At 45.6% G+C, this 14,421-nt stretch overlaps 1 protein-coding gene across 2 annotated transcripts in view; it reads left to right on the plus strand.

The window, feature by feature from the left end:
* The first annotated feature begins 1,213 nt into the window (after positions 1–1,213).
* Positions 1,214–14,421, plus strand: part of frem2b (FRAS1 related extracellular matrix 2b) — a 110,825-nt gene continuing 97,617 nt past the window's right edge. For both annotated transcript variants that reach the window (XM_036961304.1, XM_036961305.1), the window contains exons 1-4: positions 1,214–5,475; positions 5,702–5,951; positions 6,055–6,754; positions 9,409–9,498. In XM_036961304.1, coding sequence (XP_036817199.1) covers positions 1,214–5,475; positions 5,702–5,951; positions 6,055–6,754; positions 9,409–9,498 — 5,302 coding nt within the window. The remainder of the gene's footprint in view (positions 5,476–5,701; positions 5,952–6,054; positions 6,755–9,408; positions 9,499–14,421) is intronic.

A 14,421-nucleotide genomic window follows, 5' to 3' on the forward strand; every position in this document is an offset into this window, starting at 1 on the left:
TTAAGTAGCTTTTGGGGGAATCTGTACTATTTATATATTTGACTTTTACATCACTACATTCCTAAAGAAAATTATGTACTTTTTAGTCCATATATTTTCGCTGACACCCAAAAGTATTTGTTACAGTTTGAATGCTTAACAGAACAGGAAAATGGTGCAATTCATGCACTTATCAAGGGAACATCCCTGGTCATCCCTACTGCCTCTGATCTGTTGGACTAAACACACATGCTTAGTTTCTGAATGATGTTGGAGTGTGCAACTGGCTATCCTTAAAACAAAATTTTAAAAATGATGCCATCTGGTTTGCTTAATACAAGTAATTGTAAATTATTTATACTAGTATATTTTAGCAATTACATGTACATTTAAAACCAAATACTTTTAGACTTTTACTCAAGTAGTACTTTACTGGGTGACGTTCACATTTGAGTCATTTTCTATTAAGGTATCTTTACTTTTACTCAAGTATGACAATTGGGTACTTTTTCCACTGGTTTTAGATTGTTTTATCAAAATGTTTCACATTTTTGGGCAATATTGACCAATTTACCTACAGCGTTTCCATTGCTGTTAAGCCTAATCTGTTTTAGACAGTGTTCTGCTCTCAACTAATTACAAAAGAAAGCGATTAAAGGGGCAATCTGTGATTGCTACATCCAATTGTGGACTTTAAAATGAATGATATATGCCCATTGATTCTTGAAGAATTGAAATTATACATGCCTCATGAGCTTAGTTCAATTGTGTTCATATATAAACTTGTTTTACTCATTTGTAAACAATGTACTTGTAAGCAAACACTGTGTAGCCTCAACATGGTTAAAACTATCATTTTGATCTCATGGATGGCCAGTCCTTACATCCATAGCTCTGTATATGAATTTGAGTGGTTACATTTCTCCAAGCCCCATCAAGCAGCTATTTACCATATCAGTGGCAGGGGTGCCTGACTGCTTTGTATTGTTTGAACTGCAGATTGCCAATTTAAGGTAAAGTGGTCACTTGACTGCACACATCACTCTATTTACTTTTCGGTAGAATTTCGCACTTTGTTCAACCTGCTTCTTCAAATCCAACCCATGCACTATCGTTTTCGGATTTTAATTGACATATTTTTAATCCAATCAAAAATCAATAAACGCATTCCACCATAAATATCCTCCAATCGGCAGACAAGAGGGCGTATCTCTCACTCGGGGACTCTAAGTGTATGAAGTTTAACCTGAATAGAAGAGAGCTGCGGAGAGAGAGAGCATGGTACACCTCATCACGGATGCGTGTGAGACATTTATCAACACTCATTTTATACTCTCATAACTTTAGCTGCATTGGTCTTAGTTTTTTTTCTGGATTTTATGTGCACAATTCGTGTCTTTGCAGTGGTTTCTCTCTCCAAATGGCTTGGATTATTTCCCGGCGGTGGAAACGCCAAGGGACTGGCGCTGTTTTTCTGCTCTCTGCTTTGATCGCGGTGATTGTGACAGGTGACTCCGCCGCGCAGGTTTTCGATAGTTATGGATTATCATACGCGTTGAGATCGGAACTATCAGAAGATGCTATATTGGTGGCCAACAATGGAATACGCGTGCCTTTCGGGAGAGCAGTATTCATTGATCCTATCAATGATCTGGTAATCCAAGTACAGCCGGGAGACAGATGTAGTATCACGGTTCTGGATAACGACCCGCTCTCCCAGAGGCCCGGGCAGCTCTCTCCCAAAAAGTTTCCCTGTGAGTTTGGACCCAATGACGTAAAGTATTCTCACTTCGGGTCCAGGAGCCCCCCGCGGGATAGGGTGAGGCTACAGCTCAGATATGACACTCATACTGACACCATAATCATCCCGTTTATGATGGAAGTGGAGGTGATTTTCACACAGTTGGAAGTGTTAACCAGAAACATGCCTCTGACTGTTGACAAACTACTTGGCACTAGTAACCCCATTGACAGGAAGATTCTAGAGTTCACCTATGATAGAAGTGAACATCAGTGTAAAATAACATCTCTCTCTAGTGGCAGTGCATTACCCAGGTATGGGAAACTTGTGGATGAGGGAAAACTTGGAGAAATGGTGGATTGTGATGAATTTATTAAAATGAATATCTGCTATCAGCACACTTCTGCACACAAATCACCCAATAGAGATTATTTCCCAATGATTGTGGAATTACAAGATAAAGAGGGTAATTTTCTGAAGCAGGAGTTTTTCCAGATGATGGTGCGTATAAAGGATGGAGAGGAGAACACAGCTCCTAAACCCAGCTTCGTGGCCATGATGATGATGGAGGTGGATCAGTTTGTGATGACAGCCATCACCCCTGACATGCTGGCTGCCGAGGACATTGAGTCTAACCCTGACGACCTTATCTTCAACATCACCACCCCCCTCTCCTTCGAGGAGGGGTACATTGTCAGCACAGATGACCGGAACCTGCCCATCACCTCTTTCTACCAGGGAGACCTCAAAGAACTAAAGATAGCCTACAAGCCTCCGTCTGTGGACTCTGAAACAGAACGTATCTTCCAGATAGAGTTTGAGGTGGTGGACACTGATGGGGCTGTGTCTGACCCATTCGCTTTCATGATTGTAGTGAAGCCTATGAACACGCTTGCTCCAGTAGTCACCAGGAATACTGGTCAGCTTCTCTATGAGGGTCAGTCCAGACCACTGTCCAGTTCTCATAACCTAGGGGTCAGTGACGAGGACGACCTGGATGATGTCAAGATCACGGTGGTCGACGGGCTTCGGCATGGCCAGTTGACGGTGCTCGGGTCACTCAGGAAGTTCTTCACCCCAGCCGATCTGGACGGGGGCATGGTCATATACCAGCACGACGGCAGCGACACGTACAGCGACAACATCATCTTCCGGATGACGGACGGGAAGCACGAGGTGGAGTTCCTGTTTCCCCTAACGATCGTTCCCACGGACGACGAGCCGCCCATTATCAACGCTAACACGGGGTTAATCCTCTTCAAGAACCAGATTATGCTCATTTCGCCACTCACACTGAGCGCTGCAGACATCGACTCTGAAGACTCCACTATCAGGTTCACCATAGAAGCCCCGTTCTCGCCTATAGGGGAGGTGCTGCTGAGGCAGTCAGAGGCCCCAGCAGACCCATCCACCTGGAGGTTTAATGCTGAGGATGAGCTGTATGAGAAAGAGGTTACAGAGTGGTTGCAGCAGGATATCACAGATGGGAAACTGTTCTACAGACACACTGGGCCTCACAGCACTGACACAGTCATGGACCAGTTTGTTTTCCGGGTCCAGGATGATAATGACCCCCCTAACCAATCAGAACAGAGCTCGTTCATCATCAAGATTCTGCCAGTGGATGACATCTCCCCTGAGCTGTATCCTGGTACCACCCTCCAGATGACTGTACACGAGTACCAGCTCACCTACTTCCGGAAGAAGTTTCTCCGCTACACTGACCTGGACTCAGAGGACAGGGATCTGAAGTACACTGTCACCCAGCCCCCGACAGACACAGATGAGAACAGCCCTGTGGTACTGGGGTCTATTGTGTTAACAGAGAGTCCAGACACTGTAGTGACTGAGTTTACTCAAGCTCAGGTCAATCACCATAAGATATCATACAACCCACCTGACCTGGAGCTGGGGATCACAGCCCACGTTCTGCAGGTCCAGTACACGGTGGAGGATACGTCAGGGAACACTGTCACCGGAACGTTCTCTATATTCCTGCAGCCTGTCGACAACAAGCCGCCTCAGATAACCAACACTGGCTTCACTGTATTCGAGCGGGGAACGCACATAATCACCAGAGCTGAGCTGGATACTGTGGACTTAGACACGGACAGGAGCCAGATTTCTTTCACAGTCACTCAGCCCCCTCAGCACGGCACGGTCCAGTACACCTTCACCAACTTGACCAAAGGGGACCAGTTCAACCTGTTGGACATTGCTAATGACAGGATTTCCTACATCCACAACGGAGACGAGTCCACCAGCGATTTCTTTCAGCTGGATGTCAGTGACGGCGTCCATGTTGTGACCATCACCATCAGGGTTACCGTGAAGCCCATCGATGACGAGACCCCGACCATCACCCTCCCGGCCGGAACCATTGGCTCCTACATCGACGTCCTGGAGAACGGGGCTACGGAGATCACGACTAACGTCATCCAGGGGCGGGACGAGGACACGGACGACCTCCGTTTGACCTTCATCCTGGAGGACCCACCGGTTCTCGGTGAGATCCTGGTGAACGGGGTTCAATCAGGGAGCTTCACCCAGGCTGACATCATCAATGGACTGGTGGTATACACCCACACCAGCGGAGAGATCGGCCTCACCACTAAATACGACTACTTTAACCTGACGCTGACAGACATGTCTGATGAGTGGACGGTAGGGGGCAACAGGGTCACGGGGGTCAGGGTACAGATCACCATCCTCCCCATGGACAGCCAGGCTCCAGAGGTGTTCGTAGGCCCACAGTTCACTGTTGTAGAGGGAGAGAAGAATGTGATTGAGATTCTTCACATTAGTGCTGATGATGTTGACACTCCTAATGATGACCTGCTTTGTACCATCATCGTACAGCCCACGTCAGGCTACGTGGAGAACATCTCCCCTGCCCCAGGCTCAGAGAAGTCCAGGTCTGGGACTGCGATCAGTGCATTCACCATCAAGGACATCAGACAGAACCACATCTACTATGTCCAAAGCATCCATAAGGGAGTGGAGCCGGTCGAGGACAGGTTCACGTTCAGATGCTCAGATGGCATCAACTTCTCCGAGAGACATTTCTTCCCCATCGCTATCATCCCGTCCAACGATGAGAAGCCGGAGATCTATATGAGGGAGTTTGTCGTTATGGAAGGGATGAATATTGTTATCGATACGCCCATCCTGAACGGAGCCGACGCGGACATCCCCTCGGACGAACTCACTTTCATCATCACCAAACCACCCAAGCACGGCTTCATCCTCAACCAGCTGACCACCGACACTGTCACAGTCACCAACTTCACCCTGGACCAGATCAGGGAAGCCTCCAGTATAGTGTACGAACATGATGACTCTGAGACCAAGGAGGACAGCTTTGACGTAATCCTGACGGACGGTAAATATACAGTGGAGAAGACCATCATTGTTATGATCATCCCTGTAGATGACGAGACACCCAGGATGGCCATCAACGACGGTTTGGAAATAGAGATAGGAGACGTTAAAGTGATCGATAACAATGTTTTAAAAGCCACCGACCTGGACTCTGAGGATAGTACTCTGACGTACGTTGTTCGCTACGGGCCGGGCCAGGGGTTGTTACAGAGGAGAACCCCTTACGGGACATTAGAGAACATCACAGTGGGGATGAACTTCACCCAGTACCAGGTGGACCAGGCTCTCATCGTCTATATCCACAATGGGCAGGAAGGAATCCGGGACCTTATCAAGTTTGACGTGACGGACGGCATCAACCCTTTGATCGACAGGTACTTCATTTATACAAATGTGTTTTCTAAAATAAAAACAATACACTACAACAATAGAATAAACAACTTGAAAAAAATGAACAATTAATTGAAAGAAATCTGTAATTCTGGATATAGCACTATGCTTATTGTACAATGATGATTCTTGTGTCAGGGTGTCTCCTAACGGATTGTCTTGCAATTGTTTGTTTTGTTTATTTGTTATATTCTTTCTGTCAATTGACAGGTACTTCTATGTGACGGTGGGCGGCATCGACATGGTGTTCCCTGACGTGGTCAGTAAGGGGGTCTCTCTGAAAGAAGGCGGTAGAGTAACGTTGACCACAGACCTGCTCAGCACCAGTGACCTCAACAGTCCAGACGAACACCTGGTGTTCACCATCACCAGAGCCCCACAGAGAGGCCATCTGGAGTGTACCGACGGCCCTGGCATGCCCATCTCCTCCTTTACCCAGCTCCAGCTAGCTGGGAGCAAGGTACTTCAATGTAATTGTTTTAATACTCATGATTTTATTCTTTGTTTTTCTGTAAACATTTTAAAATGGCTTATTGTTTTGTATTTTTAAAATTATAATAAAGGTGTACTACATCCACACGGCCGATGATGAGGTCAAGATGGACAGCTTTGAGTTCGAGGTCACCGACGGTTACAACCCTGTGTTCCGCACGTTCCGTGTCTCCATCACCGATGTGGACAACAAGAAACCGGTTCTAACGGTTCACGGCTTGGTGGTTAACGAGGGAGAGAACAAACTCATCACGCCCTTCGAGCTGACCGCAGAGGACCGCGACACAGCTGACCGCCTCCTGAAGTTCACGGTCACCCAGGTTCCTGTCCACGGTCGTCTCCTCTTCAACAACACCCGCCCCGTCACCTCCTTCACCAAACAGGACCTGAACGAGAACCTCATCAGCTACAAACACGACGGTACTGAGTCCTCCAAGGATTCTTTCTCCTTTATCGTGACTGACGGGACGCACACCGACTTCTACGTGTTCCCAGACACCGTGTTCGAGACGCGGCGCCCCCAGATGATGAAGATCACGGTCCTGTTGGTGGATAACGGGGTGCCCCAGATCGTGGTGAATAAAGGGGGGCCCACCCTGAGGGTGTTAGAGACTGGTCACCTGGGGTTCCTCATTACCTCTAAGACTCTTAAGGCCGAGGACAGGGATAGTCTTCAGCTGTCTGTCACCTTTAAGATCACCGTGGGACCAGAGCATGGATACCTCATCAACTTGGGTACAGGCAACGCTACCGTCACCACATTCACTCAAGGTAAGACGGCCGTTACTTTAAATAGAAAGTTATACTCTACTATACTTTAGTCTTTTACAATACAACTTTATTGTCCAAAGCTTTTTTTTCATTATTCTTAAGCTTCACTTAGAGCTTCACTTAGAGCTGTAGCGCTGTTGCTCTTATAATGGCTTAAGAACTTACTATAGCGCTTACCTTTTATAATGGTACTATGTAACTAGTATGGCTATTGGCCGCAACTGCAGCGAGGTGTTCAGAAATCATGTGTTGTGAAACAGGCTTAACTTGATAGAGAAATCTTTTGTATTTCTAGAGAGTCCATGAATGGAGTTCCACAAGTTCCTCAGACAGACAGGAAGATAGGGTTTCACAGGGTAGGGGTTTCTCCTATCCCAGACATCATTTAGTAAACTTCTACAGAGTGTTTGAGTAAATACCAACAGATTTTACCTTACATGAAGGCAGGGTGCCACAGACATGAAGAATTGAGAGTGAGGACATGAATACTCTGTCTGAGAAGGAGGGAGGAAGGCAGAGAGCGAGAGAGAGAGAGAGATACACAGTAGAGAGAGAGTGGGGGAGAAGGAGAGAGAGAGGTAGGGGGAGAGAGGGTGTGTGTGAGAGAGATGTGTTAGCTTCACTCACAGTAAAAGCAGGCCAACATTTGTTTAAGCCACAGAAATAGCCACAGTGTAGAACAACTACATACATACAGCCCAGTCTACAGTACAAATTAAAAGGTGGGGTTAGCGAACAGTAACAGTCAGTAAGGAATGTATGAACAAGGCCCCAATCGATCTCTATATGGCTGCATCCCAAATGGCACCTTATTCCTTATATAGTGCATTTCTATGGGCTCTGGTAAAAAGTTGTGCACTAAACACTATAGGAAAAAGGCTGCCATTTGGGTGGGATGCATTCTCTCCTTTATTTACTGACCCCCAGTCTCTTCCCTCTGCTTTCTCCTTCTGCAGTCCTGTTAAATATTTCTGGCAGATCCATCGCTGCTAAACAGACAGTAAATAACGTTAGCTAATCCGGCATAGCCGGCGGCAGTGTCCCAAAAATGGCTTTCCATTTTTATGAGCCGGCCGCTTTGAAGGGAAATGTTTTGACATCAAATATAGAAGATAGCAGGGGCAGCATTACACCTCACTCCCTCCTCCCTGATATCAGTTTCCTGGCCTATCAAGAAGCCACTCCAGAACCAACCCTCCTCCCTGATATCAGTCTCCCGGCCTATCAAGAAGCCACTCCAGAACCAACCCTCCTCCCTGATATCAGTCTCCCGGCCTATCAAGAAGCCACTCCAGAACCAACCCTCCTCCCTGATATCAGTCTCCCGGCCTATCAAGAAGCCACTCCAGAACCAACCCTCCTCCTAGATTATCAGGCTAATATATAGCTAGACACTAAACAGCCTTAAATCAGCTCTCCTCTCCTGCAGTCTAATTCTTTATGCTCCCCGTCCTTTAGCAGGCTAATATATAGCTAGACACTAAACAGCCTTAAATCAGCTCTCCTCTCCTGCAGTCTAATTCTTTATGCTCCCCGTCCTTTAGCAGGCTAATATATAGCTAGACACTAAACAGCCTTAAATCAGCTCTCCTCTCCTGCAGTCTAATTCTTTATGCTCCCCGTCCTTTAGCAGGCTAATATATAGCTAGACACTAAACAGCCTTAAATCAGCTCTCCTCTCCTGCAGTCTAATTCTTTATGCTCCCCGTCCTTTAGCAGGCTAATATATAGCTAGACACTAAACAGCCTTAAATCAGCTCTCCTCTCCTGCAGTCTAATTCTTTATGCTCCCCGTCCTTTAGCAGGCTAATATATAGCTAGACACTAAACAGAGTTAAATCAGCTCTCCTCTCCTGCAGTCTAATTCTTTATGCTCCCCGTCCTTTAGCAGGCTAATATATAGCTAGACACTAAACAGCCTTAAATCAGCTCTCCTCTCCTGCAGTCTAATTCTTTATGCTCCCCGTCCTTTAGCAGACTAATATATAGCTAGACACTAAACAGCCTTAAATCAGCTCTCCTCTCCTGCAGTCTAATTCTTTATGCTCCCCGTCCTTTAGCAGGCTAATATATAGCTAGACACTAAACAGAGTTAAATCAGCTCTCCTCTCCTGCAGTCTAATTCTTTATGCTCCCCGTCCTTTAGCAGGCTAATATATAGCTGGACACTAAACAGAGTTAAATCAGCTCTCCTCTCCTGCAGTCTAATTCTTTATGCTCCCCGTCCTTTAGCAGGCTAATATATAGATTGACACTAAACAGAGTTAAATCAGCTCTCCTCTCCTGCATCTCAATAACACTTTATTCTTCTTTTACTGGTGAGGCTTCATCCAAATAAGTTGTCAAACAGTGTATAAATAGGTTGTAGTAGTTCCGTAATATGACATGTGGAAACAGTTTTAAGCAACATCAGAAAGCTGTAATAGAGAAATGCCTTACAACTGTTCATCACAGATATGCATATCAAATGTTGTAGTAATGTATTGTGTTATACCCTGCCTACCATATCAGCATCAACATTTTTTCAGTCTATTTTCTTAGTGTCTATTAGGAAACATGCAAGGCATGGCAATGGCATGAATTATACATGTAAGGCTGATATGTTTCAAGACGAGTAGAAGAGTAAGTTACATCAATATGATTTTATTTTTCAGCTGAAATTGATGACATGAAAATTTGCTACATACTAAGAGATGGTGGCAATGCTACGAGTGACATCTTCTATTTCTCCATTGAGGACAATGGTAAGTCATTCTATAAATGTTTTACTGATGGTTTACATCAAATAATACCACATCAAACTATGTTAATAGTTGAGAGGTGTTTTGTGAACCAACATTGTGGATGCAGGATTTTCCTAATCTTTTCAGTGAAGGAGAAAATCTAAGATGCAGTGGATGAGTGCATTGATGTGAATGGGGCTTTAGATATATCACAGTGATATAGAGCTGAGCAGCAGGTAATCCCTTTAAACAACAGCAGTATACAAAACAATGTTGATGCTTGAAGTTCTGCTTGAGTGATGCCAGAGAGAGGACACTGATGGAAATCTGTTTAAAACGTGTCGACAGGAAGGAAGGAATCTTCAGCTGCTCCAGCAGCTTGTTGGGGCATGATCTTATCACGTTTAGCATGTAGTCCGACAGTACGGTGAGGTTTCTCTAAGGGGGATGTGGAAGCAGGCTGGAATTGTACACTGGATTGTATGTTGGATCAGTATATAGCACAAGTCCAATTCAGAAGTCCCCTGTTGAACATCTCTCAGCAATGTAATAAAAGTAACATTAATTGATTCACAGAGGAAACTAGTGTTGCGTCTCAAATGGCACCCTATTCCCTATGTAGTGCACTTCTTTTGCACAGGGCCCTTAAGCGATGGAATAGGGTGCCATTTGGTACGTAACCTAGTTGACTGTCTTCAGGGCAAATACTGTAAGTCATGTTTTGGAAAAATCATAGTATTGAAGTTTGGGAAGAGCTGCTGAAAACAGACTAACAACTAAACAGCTGGCAGCGGACGGAATTAGAATTTCCATCATTCTTCTTGTGTATGGTGTTCCAACCAGTCATTCCCTCATCGAGTCAGTCAGTCAGCCAGCCAATCACTCACTCACTCAATCATTCAGGAAAGACAGTCAGTCAATAAGCCAGTCTGGCTGCCTGTCAGGTCTGGCTGCCTGTCTGTTTGCCTGCCTGCCCGCATGTCTGTCTGTCGGCTAGACAAAGAGATGCTCTGTGAAGTCTGCTTTACACCATCCTATTTCACCAGCCTACCCACGGCCTCCAACAGACACCCCAACATGATTGGCCAATTCAGTTGCTCCATGTATGGAATGGGCCACGAGCAGAAAAATACTCTCACTTTGAGCTCTGCCTGCGATGAGGCAGTCTCTATGTCCCAAATGGCACCCTATTCCCTATATAGGGCACTACTTTTGATTAAAGCCCTATGGGCCCTGGTGAAAAGTAGTGCACTATACAGAGACTAGGGTCCCGTTCAGGATGCAATTGCAGTGCGAGGCGTGTGGATGGTGGTGGATGCGGCTGGTGCTTCGTGATTAGTTTAAGTAGAGTGGCTGACAGTGTGTCCTTTCTTCTGTTCTTCCACGGCCGTGACGGTCTGACGGAATACAAAGGGGTCCTCAGACAAGGGCCTCTTTTCCCACAGGCACCTCTCTGACCCTCTAAACACCTCCTGTAAACTCTCCCCCCCCCCCCCCCCCCCCCCCCCAGCCCGACTCACCCTTACTCTCGACCTGGGAGTAATCTGGGTGTTCAGTGAGGTAATACACAGGTTATTACAGCAGGGGGTTCAGTGAGGTAATACACAGGTTATTACAGCAGGGGGTTCAGTGAGGTAATACACAGGTTATTACAGCAGGGGGTTCAGTGAGGTAATACACAGATTATTACAGCAGGGGGTTCAATGGAGGTAATACACAGGTTATTACAGCAGGGGGTTCAATGGAGGTAAAACACAGGTTATTACAGCAGGGGGTTCAGGGAGGTAATACACAGGTTATTACAACAGGGGGTTCAGGGAGGTAATACACAGGTTATTACAGCAGGGGGTTCAGGGAGGTAATACACAGGTTATTACAGCAGGGGGTTCAGTGAGGTAATACACAGGTTATTACAGCAGGGGGTTCAGGGAGGTAATACACAGGTTATTACAGCAGGGGGTTCAGGGAGGTAATACACAGGTTATTACAGCAGGGGGTTCAGTGAGGTAATACACAGGTTATTACAGCAGGGGGTTCAGGGAGGTAATACACAGGTTATTACAGCAGGGGGTTCAGTGAGGTAATACACAGGTTATTACAACAGGGGGTTCAGGGAGGTAATACACAGGTTATTACAGCAGGGGGTTCAGTGAGGTAATACACAGGTTATTACAGCAGGGGGTTCAGGGAGGTAATACACAGGTTATTACAGCAGGGGGTTCAGGGAGGTAATACACAGGTTATTACAGCAGGGGGTTCAGTGAGGTAATACACAGGTTATTACAGCAGGGGGTTCAGGGAGGTAATACACAGGTTATTACAGCAGGGGGTTCAGGGAGGTAATACACAGGTTATTACAGCAGGGGGTTCAGTGAGGTAATACACATGTTATTATAGCAGGGGGTTCAGTGAGGTAATACACAAGTTATTACAGCAGGGGGTTCAATGAGGTAATACACATGTTATTACAGCAGGGGTTCAGTGAGGTAATACACAGATTATTACAGGAGAGGTTCAGTGAGGTAATACACAGATTATTATAGCAGGGGGTTCAGTGAGGTAATACAGGTTATTTCTGCAAGTCTGTGTGTAGCTGAATGAGGAGCTAATGGGGATGTTAACTGGTGTGAGCCATTCAATCTTTTCTATGATAAAACCTGCTTGGTGTTTCAAATGGCACCCAAATTCCCTGTAAAGTGCAATACTTTTGAGGCTTTATCATAGAGAAGGTTTAATGGGTTCTTATCATGCTGGTGATGCTCAAGCCGATTCAAAGTCCTTCCTGTCGCTGTGGAGTCAAGTCCAGTCAATACCTGTATTATCCTCTCAATTGGATTATTTGTCATGGATCTGCTTCTCTCTTCTTCTTCTCAATCTCCACTACCTTTCCCTCTCGCTCGGTCCCCTCTCTCTGTCTCTCTACCCTATCCTCTCTTTCTTCCTCCCTCACTATCTCTCTCTATTTCTCTCCCTCCCATTTTGCCTCTCGCTCCCTCTCTCTCTCTCTCTCTCTCTCTCGTTCTCTCTCTTTCTCTATCTCCTCTTATAAACCATGAAGGTGCTTCTCTATTCCCTCAAAACACTGCAGGAGTTTCTCTGTCGGCTCTCTGTCTTTCAGACTCATTCATTAGCTGAGCTTGTTTCATCAGTCATTTGGCAGTCAAACAGGCACTTCACAAGGAGTAGGTGAATGTCAAATGCAGTCAGTAATTGTTCTCTTGCTGCTTATCTTTCATGAGTTGTTTTAGTAATGATCTGAGCAGTGCTGGAGGCTGCCTCCCCTGTATGTGTGTGTGTGTGTGTGTGTTTGTTTGTGTGTGTGTGTGTTACGGCTTTCACAGCTAACATAAACCTCTACATAAAGCATGCAGCTGCCGCAACCCACTCACACACAGCACTCATTACAAGGCACGAGTGCTCTCATTTGCTTCACGTGGACTCCTTCCTCCCCACTGTGGTTTGTGAAATTCCAAGCTTTCCATAATGCTGTATTACAAGACTGATGTTAGTTTTATCAATGTTGGCATGAAGCCACAGGGCTATTCATTGTGTCGAGGTTGAAATCTCCAGTTCCATTAATGCATTAACTTGATAAATGACGCCACTTTACGCTGGGAGTTGACTACATATTTTAACTGGCAGAGATGAGCTGACTACTGACGAGTTGTGTGATATAGAATGTACTAGGAGTTCCTGTCAGATGCATGCGCAGGTATGCTGGTACAAATTTCTGCCCGGCTAGAGCTGCTGTAAGTGCTGTTATTGTGAAGTGGAAACGTCTAGGAGCAACAACGGCTCAGCCGCAAAGTGGTAGGACACACACGCTCACAGAACAGGACAGCCGTGTGCTGATGCGCGTCTGTCCTCGGTTGCAACACTCATACCGAGATCCTAACTGCCCCTGGAAGCAAGCTCAGCAGAATAACTGTTTGACCGGGAGGTTCATGAAATGGGTTTCCAATGCCGACCACCATGCGCAATGCCAAGCGTCGGCTGGAGTGGTGTAAAGCTCGCCGCCTTTGGACTCTGGAGCTTTGAAAATGCATTCTCTGAAAACACAATCTTTGGTTGTGTGTGTGTGTGTGTGTATCCATGTAAAGCTGCTAATAACTTTTGTCCTGGTTAGATTTGGGTCTCTGCCAGATGCCGTTCCTGCTGAGTGATTGATGTCATTCCGAAAGGGGATGAACACTGCCCAACCTGCAAAGGAGATTTTGCTGGATTGGGGCTGTAGAGAACCTAAATATGTGTCATTGTTTTACCTAACTTAGTTGAATGCACTGACTGTAAGTCACTGCTAAATCGGCAAAATGTAAATATCACCATGCTGAAATGCATTATAAGGTTGTAATAACCTTGGTCTTGACATACAGATAATAACATATTATCACTATTGCCTCTTTTACCTTTATTACCTTGATAAACTTCTGCGTGAGTATGTGTGTGTTCGTGTATCTGTGTGTGGGTCAGAGAAACTGTTGGTGTATAATCTATTGGCGTTCTTAACCCCATTGACAAGAACAAACCTCAGAGGTTTACAAACACATCCTTCACCACATTGCTGTGATTGACATATAATCGGAACAGTGAAAAGAATAGGAGCTTAGCCATTCATCATCAGAAACCATTTCCTTTTAGTATTATGAAATAAAGGAAGCACAGCCTGTCTTTTAGTCTTGGTTTTGCGGTGGATGAATCCTGAGCTAAAAGAGATGACAGAGGTCACAGTCACAGAGGCATGTGTGTGTCTTGCTACTTGTCAGGCTTGTCAAGGTTTTGAATGAATAATCACTGAGGGTGAAGTTACACACATTTGTTTGTGGCTTCATGTTTTTTTTTTTGTGTTTGGAGACACTTCTCAGCTGTTTTCCTCTCCTCTAAAGGAAGTTCATGGGCGCACACACACACACACACACACACACACACACACACAGAAATCGAGTG

This window comes from Oncorhynchus mykiss, chromosome 24 (assembly GCF_013265735.2).
Source record: "Oncorhynchus mykiss isolate Arlee chromosome 24, USDA_OmykA_1.1, whole genome shotgun sequence".
NCBI lineage: Eukaryota > Metazoa > Chordata > Actinopteri > Salmoniformes > Salmonidae > Oncorhynchus > Oncorhynchus mykiss.